General features: G+C 35.7%; 2 protein-coding genes across 5 annotated transcripts in view; one reads left to right on the top strand and one right to left on the bottom strand.

Moving 5' to 3' along the window:
- The window catches only part of VPS54 (VPS54, GARP complex subunit), a 76,969-nt gene extending 64,382 nt beyond the window's left edge, over positions 1–12,587 (top strand). For both annotated transcript variants that reach the window (XM_027865337.1, XM_027865338.1), the window contains 4 exons: positions 48–128; positions 4,655–4,762; positions 7,481–7,575; positions 11,162–12,587. In XM_027865337.1, coding sequence (XP_027721138.1) covers positions 48–128; positions 4,655–4,762; positions 7,481–7,575; positions 11,162–11,267 — 390 coding nt within the window. In that variant the 3' untranslated portion in view covers positions 11,268–12,587. The remainder of the gene's footprint in view (positions 1–47; positions 129–4,654; positions 4,763–7,480; positions 7,576–11,161) is intronic.
- Positions 12,588–12,742: 155 nt separating this feature from the next.
- UGP2 (UDP-glucose pyrophosphorylase 2) overlaps positions 12,743–16,443 on the bottom strand; it is a 47,303-nt gene continuing 43,602 nt past the window's right edge. For all 3 annotated transcript variants that reach the window (XM_027865342.1, XM_027865341.1, XM_027865340.1), the window contains exons 8-10: positions 16,198–16,440; positions 15,139–15,243; positions 12,743–13,745 (exon numbers count right to left, since the gene is read on the bottom strand). In XM_027865342.1, the coding sequence (XP_027721143.1) occupies positions 13,638–13,745; positions 15,139–15,243; positions 16,198–16,440 (456 nt within the window). In that variant the 3' untranslated portion in view covers positions 12,743–13,637. The remainder of the gene's footprint in view (positions 13,746–15,138; positions 15,244–16,197; positions 16,441–16,443) is intronic.

Here is a 16,443-nt window from a genome sequence, read left to right on the forward strand (position 1 = left end):
ATGTGCCTGGGGATTTAAAACCCAGACTTTATTTTTTTTCATTACAGGATTACCATGACCACATAGCGGAAATATCAGCGAAACTTGTAGCGATCATGGATAGCTTATTTGACAAACTGTTATCTAAGGTAATGATGCATGTAACTAATCAAACATATTTAAAGAACATAATGGCTTTTTAATTTAATTAGGACCTTTTGTATATAACTTGAAGAGTCATAAGAGAACATAAATTTTTTGAAGTGACTATTTTCGGCCTACCAATCCTGCTCACTAATTGGTAGAATGTTATTTAGGAAAATGGAGATAGCTAGGCAAGTAGGTATCTAATAAATTGTATTCTTCATACTTTAAAAAGCATCAGAATAGTACACTCATGACCCCACAGTAGGTGAGATAATCCATTAAGAAAAAATACAGAAAATATTAGGCATACTATAACTCTTCTTTAATATGAGTCTTTGTATTGGTTTAGTAGGATAAGGCACATTTTTTCTTCCAAGAGACAGATTTTAGTGTGAAATCTACAATCCGAGTCAGTACAAGTACTAGGTAATTAAAATTTTTATTTCAATAAACATTTATTAAGCCCAGTGCTCCACTGTATGTGGAACACTGTGCTAAGCATTGAATGAAATACAAAGTTTAGATAAGACAGGGGCACTGTACTTGGAGAACTTATGAGTACAGAATGGGGATTTGACACAGACAAATAATTAGAATATAAAATTATATAACTGTATAAAAGAGGTATAAACCAAAGGCTGTATTAGGTCTGAAGTGGAAAGGGTTTTGTGGGGGATTAAGGAATGATTTCTATAAGAGATGACATTTAAGCTTTAAAGGAGAGGCAGGAGTTCAAGAGGTAGAAAGAGGGAAGGGGTGGGTATTCCATGCATTGGGAATATCATGAACAAAGTCATAGAGGTGGTAAATTGTGGGATGTTGCAAGTAGGGCATTTGGCTGGAATATAGAGTAGGAGAAGAGTCTAAGAGAAGCCTGGAAAGACAGAGCAACGCTGGAGTATGGAAGCTCTGAATCCATGCTAAGTGATAGATTTGAACTTTATCCCATAAAGAATCATTAAAGATTTTTGTGCAGAGCAGTAATATAAACATATCTGTGAGTAAAGAAGATTAGTTTGGTAGCATGGTAAAGGAGGGAAGAGTGGGAATAGGGAAACCTGTTAGAATGTTACTATAATAGTACAGGTGATTAGTACTTAAGACATGGACTAAGATGATGGCACTGGGAATAGTGAAGCAAGGATAGATACTAGAGATAATGCAGAGATAGAATTGATGGGATTCTGCAATTGATTAGATATGAAAGAGAAGAGAAAATCAGTAATGATAATATTTCAGGTAGAAGAGACTGCATAAATGGTGGTACCAGCTGACAGAAACAAATGACAAAGAGAAGCAGACTTGGAGGGAATTGTATGTTGTGGTTTTAGACATGTTGAATTTGACATGACAGCATTACACCCAGCAAGAGGTGTGCTATAAGCACTCAGAGCTGTGGTGCTTGAGCTCAGGAGAGTCCAGAGCTTAGCTATAGACATGGGAGACATCTGTTGCAGAGATGAGAGAGTGGAGAGAGAGAAAAGGCCCAAGGATAGTACTTTGGGGAATAACACCCACCTTGAGGAGACAGAGAAGTGGTTAAAGAATTAGGGGAGCCAAGTAGAAAGAGTATCTCCAGAAGGAGAAAATGATCAGTAGGTTACTGTCAAATGCTACTGAGGTCAAGGAAGGATAAAGACCAAGAAAAGGCGAGTATGGTTTATGATTAGGAGGTTATTGGTGACCTTTGAGAGAATAGTTCCAGTAGAGTGGTAGGTACAAGGCTAGATTGCAGATTGTGGAGAATTGACATAGGTAGCTTTTTCAGTAAGTTTGATTATGAAGGGGTAGAAGGCTCAAGGAAAGGCGTAGGTTATAACCTTTAAAATCTGACATTCACAGACCGTTATTGAAGAATTAAGGCTTTAAGTGTATGCCTATTATCTGTTCTACCTTTCCCACTGAGAACTTAGTGATCTGTGAAATGGGAATGGGGTGATAGATAAAGCTATGAATGTGCCTGCCCTGTGTAGTGTACTCTCCCCTTCACCTATTTAATATTGTATCTAAATTGGCAGCTGTGTCACAGTGAGGAGTGTTGGATTTGGAGTTAGAAAGACCTGAGTTCAAATCCTGCCTTAAACACTTAAAGGCTGTGTAACCCATGGCAATCACTTAACCTTTCCAATCCTCAATTTCCTTAACTGTATAATGAGGATAATAATATCACCTGCCTTACAAGATTATTGTGAAGATCAAATGAGTAGCATATGTAAAGTGTTTTGGAAATCTTAAAATGTTTTATAAATATTAGTTATTATTATTATCATTGCTGCTACTACTTCTAGTACTACCACTACCACTACCACTAGTACTACCACTTTCCCACATGCCACTTCCATCATTGTACTTTAGTACTAGCTGTTTCCTGTGCCTGGGATATGCTTCCTTCTTACTTCCTAGAATTTCTACCTTCATTCAAGGATTAGTTCAGGTGCATTGTCTTGCAGGTGGCATTTTCTGATCCTTCTAGTTATTAAGACTTTTCTTCCTAAAATTACTTTTTATTTACTAATCTATGTGTATGTTATATCCCCATATACCTTGAGAACAGAACCTTCTTCATTTTTGTCTTTGTATTCAAAGTGCCTAGGATAGTGCTGTACACATCATACATAATTAGTGTTTGTTAAATAGAAATGAGCCATGCCCCATAGTCCATTGTTTCATTGTAGTCTTTCCCTCCTCTTTCCATCCTAATTTTTTGCCCTCCCAGTGTATCCCTGGATGGTTCAGCTCTGCTTTTAATCTCTGTCAAGTTGAAGTATAATGAAGTTTTTTCCCACTTTTCTAACTTCTAGTTTCACAAGAAATTTCATTTTGGGTTATAAGGGAACAACAGTAACATGAGAGCATCTAGCATGACTTGAGTAAGCTTCCTAGCCAATATTTGTTATTTTAGTTACTTCTTTTTCCTTTTTTTTTAATAATAAATTTTTATTGTTACCATTACATCACCAAAATTTCTCCTGTTTTTCCTTTGAGAACCATCTCAAATAACATGTTTTTTTTTAAAAGAGGGGAAAAAATCAGCTAATTGATTAGTACATCAAAAAATTCTGATTATATGTCTAAATTATCCCACCCATGGAATTTCTACCTCTGTAAAGAAATTACTCCTTTTTTTTAATAGGACCAGTAGCTTAAGTCAGTATGAGTATATGGCGCTATTAAAGAAATGTCACAATTTTTATGACTTTTCTAATATTTCTATTCCATAATATTTGTTTTACTAGAATAGAATAGATATTAACATTTCACATTTTACCAAAGAATAGTACTAGATGTGAGTTTGCTAGATTATTTAGTTAGAATCTTGTAAATAAAATGATCATTTAATTGATTTCAGGTATATTCCAAATGTGACAAATGTCTATTGACCTAAAAATGATGATTTGGGTTGTACTGGCTTGCTGTTTTCAATCTTATTGATTGAAAAGTAGAATTTAGGTAGTAGCTAAAAAGTCTAGACCCAGTATTTGCCTTTTGATTACTTAAACAAAAAGAAATAAAAATGTCAATTTATGTCATATACCAGTGGCTCTCAGATTTCTTTTGCTCATTGCATGGTATTCTTTGCTGTGAGGAATCATGGAATACTGGACTCTACAGTTGAATTGGGAACAAGCATTTTTATTTAATTCTTTAGAATTCAAGGTCTGACATGTTTTCAGTTTATTACATAAGAGTGATAGGCAACTTTGGTTTATTTGATGACTGTTATACTTAGCATTCTATATATTATACGTAAGAAAGACTGACATTAAAGAAAATTATTTAGACATTTTTTCTTTTCTCTTGCAATAATGTAATATCTAAAATTTTGTTGCATACCCTTTGCAGACCTCTATAAATACTAAACTATGAAGTAAAGCAGAGTTTAATTCCAGGCCAGCAAAATAATATTAAATTCAGATCTGAAAATACAAATACTTTCCTTAGATCCTTTTTTCCCCCCTTCTTAAAAAAATAGTCTTTTTCAATACTTCTTGGGGGGTGAGGGGAGCATTTTAACATTTGCCACATGACATTTGCAACCAGTTATTCTCTCACATAAAATAGCACGGGATATTTATAATTTTTCAAGATTTGCATAGAGAGGATAAGTAGAAATAGAATTGGCTGAGTGATTTCACACTAGTAAGCCTAAGTGCTGTGTGAGTCAGATAATAGTAGTCTATTACTAATGGTTGGCATTTATGTAGCTCATACTTTAAAATTTGCAAAGCACTTTATATGCATTTTATTGTTTGAGCCTTAACAACAACCTTATATACTGTAGGTGTTATTATTCCCATTTTACAGATGAGGAACCATAGGCTCAGAGAAGTGACTTGCCCAGGGTCACATGGCTAGTAACAGAGGTGGGATTTTAATCCAGGTCTTCCTGACTCTCAGTCCAGATCTCATGCCATAATGCCATAATGCCTTTAGTTAGGTAGCACAAAAAATATGTCCAATATGGCCCCGAGCAAACTTGTATTCAGTCAAAAGATGTGAACATTTTCTTATTATCTTCTATTACCAGTATGAGGTGAAAGCTCCTGTTCCTTCTACCTGCTTCAGGAATATCTGTAAACAAATGGCAAAAATGCATGAAGCTATATATGAACTCCTTCCAGAGGAACAAACACAGGCAAGTCTCTGTTCGTGAAACTGTATTCATATACAGTCATTCAGTGCTTGCAGCATTAAGGTATCATTGCATGTCATTTTGGACCCAATGAAATCTCTGTTTGTTAAAATCTCTGCTTGTTAGTGTTAGGTTGTTTGTGACATTTATTTCAGTTAATATATTGAGTATTAGTTGACTAAAGATATAATTTCTAAAGTCAAAGTGTGTCTTTATCTAATAAGTCCATAGCAGTTGTAAAAAGGAAGAAGTCATATTAGTGTACTGAAGTCTCGAGTTGTAGGGGTCATAGATTAAAAATTTTTAGTCAGTTTAAAAATCAGAGTTTTCAGTTATTGAGAGGCATTATATATTTTCCCATTGTTAGTGGAATCAAATGGAATACAGGAGAATTTGGTGGTGATATTTATAAGCCAGTTAGCTAAAAATCAGTATACTTCAATGTTAACAATATATTTCACAAGACACAGGCAAGTTGCCCAACTCATTTGAGTAGCAAAGTTCGTAAAATTATTCTTTGCACCTTCTTATTCCCCTCTCTGTATTTTCTCTTACTTCTTGGGACTCACTCCCAGATGGTTGTGTCTTTTATTTGTTTGTTTTTTATGTTTATTAATTTTATTTATCTATTCAGTGTTTTTGTGCTGTGTACTAGATGACATTATTATGGTAAATCCACTTAGGCTTATCTTCTTCTGAAGATCACATGTTCATTTTAAAATTATTGGTTCTTTTGTTCTTTCTCCAATTAAAACTTCCATCTTCCCAGTGCCTACTGATCTCAAGTTAAGGGAATGTTGATGAGACCTTTCCAGTGTTCTTTGCTATTTCTCCTTTCATTACTCTATTTGTTCCCCTACTGATGCTGTTTCTCCTGTTTTTACATTTTTCTTTTTTATTATGAACTTGATCAATACAAACATTTTCAATATACAGAGGACAAAATAATACTACATATGAAACCAACTATGTAGTTGATTTTTTTGAAGTATATATTAAATTGTTAAAAATAATTTGCTCAGGGGCAGCTAGGTGGCGCAGTGCTCTATCAAGCACCAGACCTGAATTCAGGAGGACCTGAGTTCAGATCCGGCCTCAGACCAAACACTTGACACTTGCTAGCTGTGTGACACTGGGCAAGTCACTTAACCCCAATTGCCTAAAAATAAAAAAATAAAAATAGTTTTAAAAAAGTTAAAAAAAATAAAAATAATTTGCTCAGGGGCAGCTGGATGGCCCAGTGGATAGAGCACTGGCCCAGGTTTCAGGAAGACCTGAGTTCAAATTTGGCCTCAGACACTTGACACTTACTAGCTGTATGACCCTGAGCAAGTCACTTCACCCCATTGCCTCACCAAAAAAAAAAAAAAATTTGCTGTGTGACTATCTTTTTCAGAATTTTGTTTTCTTTTATGCATTTAAAAATATTTTACTGATTTTTTTTTTTTTGGCATTTCTCTCACAACCCACTCAGTCTATATCTGTTCTCCTCCCATAGAAGCCTTCCCTTATAATAAATAAGTAGAATTCAAGCAAAGTATACTAACCAGTTGTGATGCTACTTCATTTGGTGGTTTTCCTTATGCAAGGGAACTGGCTTTTTGAAAACCTAGTTTATTTCTACAACATGAATGTGTCTTATCTCCCAGGTGCCCTGGGACTCCCACTGAAGTACCCAAAATGCCAGGGAGCATATGAAGTTCCTTTTTAGGGCTCCTCACTGCTTTTCCTTTTCTTGTTGGCCTCTCTTACTTCACACTCAAAATCCCTGACCATTCTGCTCTTCTAGGCCTGCCAGTTCTAGTTGAAAGAGTGTATTTGTCTCTCTGTGCTTTATCTTCATTCTTTTGACTTCTTATGGAACTGTACTTTCACCAAAGCTAGGTACTGTCAGACTATGGTAAATTTTTATGATGTTATCATTAATCCCAAGGATTCTCCTTAGATAAAAACCATGTAGTTGTAGAGCAGAGAAAAGGGGAAAATGTACAACTCCACAAAATCTTTATGAGAGGGAATGCTTGACCACATGTGACAACCATACCCAAACTTTGGTTTCAGCAGTAATGTAGTGTGGCTTTCCTATAATTTCCATAATTGCTATCATAATGGATAAGTCTTTCTCCTTCTAAACGTTTATCTTTAGTGTCTAAGTTAATGGATTTTAAAGTTCAGTTCAGTTAACAAATATGTATTAGGAGCCTAGTATATGAAAGTCATTGTGCTAGGAAAGGGGGATATGGAAGACAAAAAACAACAACAACAAAAAACCAACTACCTGTTAGTTTCCCCAGAGGCATGTATAGTATACTGGAAAGAGACAGTATGGACTTAGATAAGTCAGTACGAAGCAATGTGAAGAAGGCAAATCAAGAATTAGGGAAATCTTTCTGGAGGGGGTTGGCTCCAGAAGTAGGTATGGAAGAAAAACTCTCCTAAATCATTTGTTACCTCATTATTAAGTTATCTCATTTTATCATTTGATCCAAACTGTGTACACTAGAACACTTCTTGTACGAGGTAGGAAGTCAGCTGGTGCAAAAGCAAGTTTTCATCCTACAGAGAAGGCAGTCACATTAATGGGGAAGCTATCACTAATTTTTTAAAGTTTAGTTTCCTATTATATATGTTTTCCTTTAAAATAAATTGACAATTCAGATGCTCATTTTATTTTCCTTTTCAGGAAAATGTCAAATAACTTTTTTCCCCATGTGTTTCCAGATATTGTTTTTAAGAATTAATGCAAGCTACAAAATCCACATGAAGAAACAGTTATCTCACTTAAATGTGGTAAACGATGGAGGACCTCAAAATGGGTATATTTTTAATGTATTTTCACTTCTGGATTGCTTTATTAAGTTTTCTTTTTTGGCTCCATTTTCCCCTCCTGTAACAGTCACACTTAGCATCTGCCCTCCACAAAACTGTTGAGTCCACAAAGCTTGTCTTTGACCCTTAGTTTCCCCTTCCATTTAATGATGTTGTCTTCAAGCAGCCAGCATCCTCTATCAAAATGGGCATTTTAGGAAAGATCTTAAAGCAGTTATTTTACCCCTTAGGATAGATTCAGCTTAGTATATTCTTGTTTGCAAGGTAGTGAAATTCTAAGCCTTTTTCTCTAATTATGAAATTAAAAGCTTTGTACCTTCTTAAAGGAATTTCAGACATCAGCACACAGGAGGGGGAGGTATTTGGGGAGGGGTATTGAGTCTTATGCTAGGAAGGCTGGCCTGAAGTAACATTCTGAAGTTATCCTGCTAAAAACTATTTGGAAACTCTTTATCCCCAACTTATCACTAATTAGACAGAGATACTAATTTTAGTTTAGGTATTTTGTGTTGAGAAGGAAGAAAGATAAGAGAAAAATACTTTATTTCCTCATTATCAATGTACTTCTTTTTGCACAAATGATCACTGGACTGATTTTACTAACTAGATTAAAAAAAGATATTGCTAATTTGGGGCTTATAAGATGTATAATTTCCCCCAAAGGGAATATCCAGGAATAGGATTAAAAACCCCTGATCCCACATTGGGCAGGCACCTCATTACTTTTATCCCCATTAATGAAATCTGGTTTGATCTTAAAGCATTGGCAGTTCTAAGGCAACCAAGTTACTCATAATAAGCCAATAATTTTTGTTGTGAATTGATTTCTTTTGCATGTGACATCCTTATAGCTACTTACTGTCACAGTCTCTGTCTGCATTATCATTCAAGTGAGTCATTTCATGTCTTTGAAGTTCTTGAAAGAACATCATCCATGAAGGCTTTACACTCAACAAGTACATAATAAACTGAGATATTGAAGCAGCCTTTGTCTTTTAAATGAGCCTATAAAGTATATGTTATTTTCACTGCATTATTTTTTTGTGTACCCTGTTTAAAACAGGATATTTGTTAAATATCGGTGTTGATACCTAAAAAGCATTTATTCCAGTGGAACTATCTCCCCAGCACTGCTGCAGAAGAAATGTTACCAAATATTTTATGCTAAATTGACATCCAGTTTCTAAGGTCATGGCTTCACATTGATAAGGTTTTAATCTTTTTGAATCATTGTTCACTTTAGCCAGTGTACATACTGAGCACTACATCCTAAGTGTGGGAACCTCCTCCACTCATACGGATTAGTAGTAGTCTCTATACTTTATAGTCAGTATCTTTGGGGTATTGAGAGGCTGAACTGATTTTAAGGTTTGCTGCTTTTGTTAATTACACCGTGCTGCCTCTCATTTTAAAAATCTGTTACTTGAGCAAAAAAAAAACCACTTTGAATCTAAAATTTTTCTTGAATTAAAAATGGAAGGTCTTTGCTGAACGTTGTCCCATATTTAAAAGGTCTGTTACTTCAGATACATAGGACAAAGGCTAGAATGTGCAGTAACTATTGAGATCACATTCCTGTACCCTACATAACTGGGGAAGGTGGGGACAAGAGGGAAGGAAGGGCCTTTGGAGCACAGGTCTGCAGGCCATAGCTGGCAGAGCTCTGGGCTTGGGGTCAGGAAGTCCTGAGTCTAAACCCTGACTTTAACACTTAATAGTTGTGTGACCCTGAACAAGCCATGTCACCTTTTTCAGCCTAAGTTTCCTTATCTTTAAAAAAAAAAAAAAAGTATATTTTTTCAATTGTATTTAAAGGACAATTTTTAATATTCATTTTTTAAAATTTTGAGTTCTAAATTCTCTTCCTCCCATTCTTCCCCCTTCCGTGAGAAGGCAAGCAATTTGATATAGATTATACATATGTAGTCATGCAAAACAGATTTCCATATTAACCATGTTGTGTAAGAAAACAGACCAAGAAGAAAAAAGGAAAGTAAAAACAGTATTCTTCGATCTGTATTCAGTCTCCATCAGTTCTTTCTCTGGAGGTAGATAGCCTTTTTCATCATAAGTCCTTCGGAATTGTCTTGGATCATCGCATTGCTGAAGACAACTATCATTTAGTTGATGATTGTACAATATTGCCGTTAATGTGTACACTAAGATTCCATATTTTTAAAATGCAGATAATAGTAGCATCTCCCTTAGAGGTTGGTTGTGAGACCACTTGGGATGACATGTAACGTGCTTTGCAAACCTTTTCAAGTCTGTATGAATACTATTATTATAGTTGAGATAAGGAAGGTGGGAAAGTGAAATTAGAGCAGCCATGATGACTGGGGAGAGTACTGAGGGATATAAGTCATGGTGAGGATGAATAATAATTGACTTAGGATGGATAAGGCTAGGCTTTGGAGACAGGATGATAGGATGACAGATTACGGAGTATTTGATCATGGAAGTACTCTTGTGAGTACTGGTGGGATCAAAGGTGTTTTGACCATCCCTGTGCATAGCTGAAGTATTGGAGGAGACATTAACACGTACATCAGCATCCCCTCGTTCAAAGGCAAGAATTGGTACAGAGGAGTCTGAACCAGGTAATGACTGGGACTAAACATAATCCACTCTTTTCATTGCCTGGGGGGAGGGGGAAGAGAGAGAAAGGGGGCTGGAGTAGGAAGTGGAAAATGAGATGGTAAATGAACAGAACAATTAGTTGGTATCTCTGGAATTTAATAAATACCTCTCAATGCATCTCTGTCCAGTTGTTTTAGAAAATTGTTTCAGGACTGAGTTGTTACTGGATCATTTACAATCTTACCCTTCCCCCAATAAAAACACACAAAACTTATAGACTTTAATTTTATAAATTATAGGTTGCTGTTTTGGGAATGGTGCTTCAGGTATGGCTGAGGCATTACCCACTTATAGCCACAGTTTTTGCTATAGAAGGTAATTTTCTCTCACTATTTTACTATGCACCAGTTTTTCAGCTACCTGTCACTTTACTCATTAAATCCTCTCCTTCCACCCAAGGGGAGGAGAGGGCAAAAAACTATACTTACTTATACTGTGATCTGTCACTATTAAGTATTTATAGGCTGTTACCATGTCATCACTTTCTCAATCTCAAAATTTTGGAGTCATCCTAAGATCAAATTTCAAATGAAGTGACCCTTAGTTACTCAGCCTCCTTATTTTACAGATGAGGAAAGTCATTACAGAGGTTAAGTGACTTGCCTAAGGGAGAGTCAGGTGGCAGAGAGCCAGTCCTAATTCCATCCCAACCCAGTGCCTTTGACTTTAAAAGCTCTACATAGCACATCCCATTTTTTTCAGATACTGTAATAAAGCATTTCATCAAGCAAAACTCATTAATAAACTAACTCCAATATACATTGATTTATTCCTTAAATATCTTATCTGCATCTACATCATAGTAGCTTAATATTTTACAAGAGAGAGGAGTTGGCTTCTAATTAGATTTCCTAAACAGATTTGGTTTACATTGAGATTAGTTAGCCAAGGGTCAGTTAATGTATTTTAATTATTTTCTTTTCTGATTTTTAGGTTGGTTACAGCAGATGTAGCTTTTTACACTGGAAATCTTCAAGCCTTAAAAGGACTTAAAGATCTGGACCTAAATATGGCTGAGATCTGGGAACAGAAGAGGTGATAATATACTGGAAAACTGTATTTGTGTCAGACCATAGGATGTTATCTGAGAAGAACTTGATGCCTGTCTCAAATATTTAAAGCAGAGCCCAAAAGCATGTATGTAGGGGAAGGAAAGGGGAAAGTATCAGTGTGGGGAACTGGATTCAGTGGGACCTGCAAGGAATGTCCTTTTTTGTGCATCCTCAGTGAGGGATAACTGATCAGGTGTCTATAACATTTTTCATTCTCTCTGGAAACAGACTCAGGTTTCTTTGGACCAAATCCAAAAGAACACATAGCTGTAACACAGCTGTAGTTGACTAGAATGCTCTATATACCTTTATATTAAAAAATGCTTTGCATTTCTTCCAGTGCAATGAAATTCATATGGTGTCCCACCTTATTTAATGATGGTACAATTTAAAATATTAAAATCTTAGTCAATCTCTGTAGAAAATGTTTTCTCTATGAAAGTAATGCTGTTTGAAAAAATTATTTTTTTACAGATCTTTCTATAAAAAAATAAACATCTTTTGATTGCTTGGATTTAGGATTCCCCTTTTTGTTTTAGTAAGCAGTTTCATGTTTCAGGGTTTGTGTGTCTCATACCTTCTCTTTATACTGCCACCGATGCTGACTGAGTAAAGCTTTCCAGGTTAGTCTGACCACCTGAAATGCTGATCATTAGTGATGATTAAAGAATAAGGTGTTGGCATTAATTTATGAAGCTACTAATTTAAGTACTTTCCAGTAACAGTAAGTAGGGCTGGTGTTCCATATCTGTATTTTTATATTTATAAAACAACCTATGAAGAATTTTTTTTTCGCCTTTCTCATTTCTGGCAGAGGTAAAAATGCTTATTTATACAAGTCTGTATACTTGTGAAAGTTTATTTTAAAATTTTGTATGTTACCTAAGCATTGCCCACCTTGGGTTCTTAATTTTAAGTTACTTTGATGTGTGATGTCTAAAGAACAGAGAGTAGTAGAATTTTTTTAGCATAATATAGTACAGGCTGCTATATATAAGCTGTAGTATTGGGGAGGGGAGTGTGAGTTGATGAATGGAGTTAACTTGTTGGGAGACTTTTTATAAACACTTTACCTTCAATATTAGAATCAGTAAGCACTCTACAAGTAACAAAGTGCCTGTGCTTCATCTCACATTAACAATCTTACCTAAACATGTCAGAGTGCCTAACCTTGTAATGATTATGTACAACCAAATGTTCTTATATTATGTTAAGGTTTCCTCAGAAAGGCAAGCCTGTCTTTTTCTTTACCATTATGAAGATGTCATCAGTTCTTAAACTGTCTAAAAAATAAAGCTATGAAAATATCAAGACTTTTAAAGACCAACTTCTTTTAATAGTTACACAGTAAGATACAGTTTAGTGTTACTATAGAGCTTAATGGAACAAGCATGGAAGAATTGGAAAAGCGATCATTATAACAAAGGGCACAGTAATTTAATGAAAAGTAGACAATTTGCAATGCTGTTTGTGAGCTTTATTTGGCCATTCTGAGAAACTTGATTCATCTCTTTCCTCCTGAAGATTGCTTCAGTGTATGATTTTTTTAAAATAACAAACCCAAAACCATAAAGGGACGGTGCAGCAAAAGGAAAGAAGAGGATAAGCAGAAAGCATTGCTTACTACTCACTGACCCCACAGGAGAGATGGGAAGAGGAGGAGAGAGGCAGAAAGGAGCCAAATCCAATCCAATAACCAATTCCCACCAAGCAAAAAAAAAAAACAACACACACACACACACACACACACACACAGAGGCTTGAATAAACACATTCTTTGGAAGGAAATAAAACTGGCTAATCTACATCCTCACAATGAAACATGATGAGGTATTAATCCATTTTGTATATAGATAAAACCAAACAAGATTCTCATAGATGCAAAAATTTAAGTACTACAATTTCAAGCCTTTCCAGTCTTTTAAATATCTATTCTGCAATAGTGAAAGATTACTTCATAAAAATGATCTAATTGAAAAATTATAAATGTGCACATATATATTGCTTCACAGCTTTATTTTTAAATTACAAGCAGTTCAAAATGACCAGAGCCAGGCAGGCCTCTGTCAAAAGATCTTCCAGCAGAGCCATTCCCTTGTTAAGACCAGCAATATTGCACTTAAAAGTTAATGACATACAGACCTCTTCAAAAAAGTAGTAGTATTGCTTTCAAATGTCCATCTGTGCTTTTAAATAAGAGCATACTGCAGAAAACCGCTACTTTAAAAATTAATACTTCAGGGTACAGTGAAATAGTGGATAAAGCACCTGCCTCTATTCTCAAACCTTATTGAACATTCCATTTGTGAAAAACAATTTAACTCATAATCAATAAAGTATACAGAATATTTTTTTCTTCAGTGGTCCAAGATCCGAAGGTTACCAGATACAATTTTATTCTCTAACACAGCTCCAGGAGGGATATCAATTCTGTCACCATGGTTTGCAATGATGATAACCGTTCCCTAAATTAAGAGGAAAATAAAAAGGTTTAAAAAAGGACTTCTCACATCCCTGTTAAGAAATTGAGGAATGGGTACAGGCCAACAGTGGCCAACCCAGAAGATGGCTCTGCTGCAATCATTCTCTTATCCTATGCCTACATATACACAGGCTTGGGGGAGAGGCAGGGGCAGAGGTAGCTAGCTGGCCTCGAAGACAAGAACACCTGGGTTTATGTTCTACCTCGGTGGTGTCTAGGCAGTTCTTCAGACTATAAGTATCTCTAATACCAATGAGACCAATGGGCTCAGTCCCAACTCCTACAAGTAAAATGCTCCAAAATTTGCGTTTCTTTGGTGAGTCCAAGACTTCCTCTGCAGATGAGGAAACTGAGGCCCAGAGAGATTTCTTGCTAACTTGCCTAAGGTTGTATAGGTAGAAGTAAGTAGTAGGAGTGACACATAAACCTAGGTCTTCTGACTCTGAATCTGTTGCCTCAAACAAAACAAATGAGTCACAGATTTAGAGACAGAAGGGACATCAGAACACTCAGTGCAACTTCATTTTACATGGAGGGAAACTGAAGCCTGGCTGAGATGATATGATTGTCAAGGTCATCAAGTGTAAGAGGTGGAAGTGTGGACCTCATCAAAGTATCACAATACTTGCTTGCTATCAACAACACCTATGACTGAAGATAAGTAACAAAAATTAGCTAGCACTTAAAAGGCTCTTTATGTATTATCTCATTTAATCCTCACAACTCTGAGGTAGGTGCTATTATTAACCTATTTAATGGATGAGGAAACTGCCTGAGAGATTAAGTGATCTTCCCAGGGTGACATAGCTAGTGATGACTGAGGATGTATTTGAACTCGGGTCTTACTACATTTGGCACTATGACACCACCTATAGGTAAAAATGAGTGGACTGTATTCTACTTTTTGTATTTCCTCTAAGAGTGGCCTAGGAAACAATTTAGGGCGGCCTTCTTTAGTAGGAGAATGCTTTGGTATAGACTAAAGCTTAAGATATTTCAGCAAAGAATACTTTAGTTGATTTAATGAGAATAAACTACTCTAAAAGCTTCAGAGACAGAATTCCCAAATGTAGAACAGGCATTTGAACTGCATTTATCTTTATATACTTTGACATTACCTAGTTTAACATGTTAGCATTAGCCTCAGCAGTATTTACTACTGAATATAAAATAACTGCAGTAATAACCCAACATCAGTGCATTAGTCAGTGTGCTTCTCATTTAGATGTGCTTCTGCACATTTGAATTTAAACCAACCATCTTCCATACAAGGCTAAAAACATGAGGTCCATTTCTTCAAGTTTCCATATTTAAAAAAACACCCCCCTACCCCCCCACACGCCCTAGTTTCCACTATATTTCTGTATTTTCCACACCTTTAATGAGACATTCTTGCCAAATGTCACATCTCCAGACACCGTGAGATGATCCAGTTCAAGCATATCTGGTATACTTTCAAACCGCCTTAGGTAATCCTGGACCTTACATAAGGAAAAAACAAAACTTATTTAACAATTCATTTCAACAACATATGCCTAGCATGCTAAGCACTGAGAACACAAAAACAAACAACAGCACTGCCCCTACCTTGTTACATGCTGTTTTTAATAAATCATTATACAAACAGAAGTTGAAATCATGTCTTTATCCAACTTTAGTTCATCAGCAGTCATACCAATAGTCTGAAAAATCTACCAACTGCTAAGTACTGTGAAGGAGAGGGGAAAAAAAAAACCTGCCCTCAAAGAACTTGCAGTCTAGTTGGGGATATAAGACCTAAACAAAAAGAAAGGTTATTGACAGTAATAAGCATCTAAATCCCAAAGGAGTTAGTCAAATTGCTGTTACAGGAATAAAGAGAAATTGGGTGAGGAACATTTTGACTAGGAAGTCAGGTTTGGATAGGCAAAAGTCAGACAATTCAAAGGCAATATAAGCTGTTGTGACTATTGCTGTAATTTACAAGGATTAAGCAGTGGCTTTTGACTTGCAAGCATTTTGGAAATATAAAAGTATTTGTCCATAAACAAAATGACCAAAAACCATACTCTAGATTATCAATGGATTTTTATTATCAAATGGCACTTTGCTCATGTAGTCTTTTTACTGCTTAGAGATCCAAAAACAGACTGTATTCAGTATTTTGAATTTTGAAACAGATTTGATTCTAGAAAGTGGCATACAAAAAAAAATAATGCTTTCATAAGATTGTAGTTTTTTTTCCCCCCCAAAGGTAAGGTTAAGTATCTCCACAGCAGTCTACCTTACCTACAAAGGTCTGTTACCTTAAAATGTGCTAAGGTTAAAATAACTGAACTAGGAGACAAACACTTCATATTAAATTAAAATGCTAAAAAAATATATATATAAAACCTCATTTTTGCAATACAGTTTCACTCAGAAAATCAAACTGACCTTTCTTTTTAAAATATTACCTTTGTAAAAGAGCTTCCTAATTTAACCAAGGGCACAGTAGGAAACTCTCGTTTTTCACTCATCGTTAAGGATCCTGCATTAAGGCTGTAGAGATTTGACATCACAAGTAGAAGATCGGATGTAGTTTTAACAGGCAGAAAACGGCTTCGGGGAACATTAATGCCAAGAGAATTCTCAAAACTTTTAATAGCAGCTCCAACTGCAGTCTCCAACTGAATAACATTTAGGCCTCCATCCAAGGTCTG

This window comes from Vombatus ursinus, unplaced genomic scaffold (assembly GCF_900497805.2).
Source record: "Vombatus ursinus unplaced genomic scaffold, bare-nosed wombat genome assembly UNPS02014778.1, whole genome shotgun sequence".
NCBI classification, from domain to species: Eukaryota; Metazoa; Chordata; class Mammalia; order Diprotodontia; family Vombatidae; genus Vombatus; species Vombatus ursinus.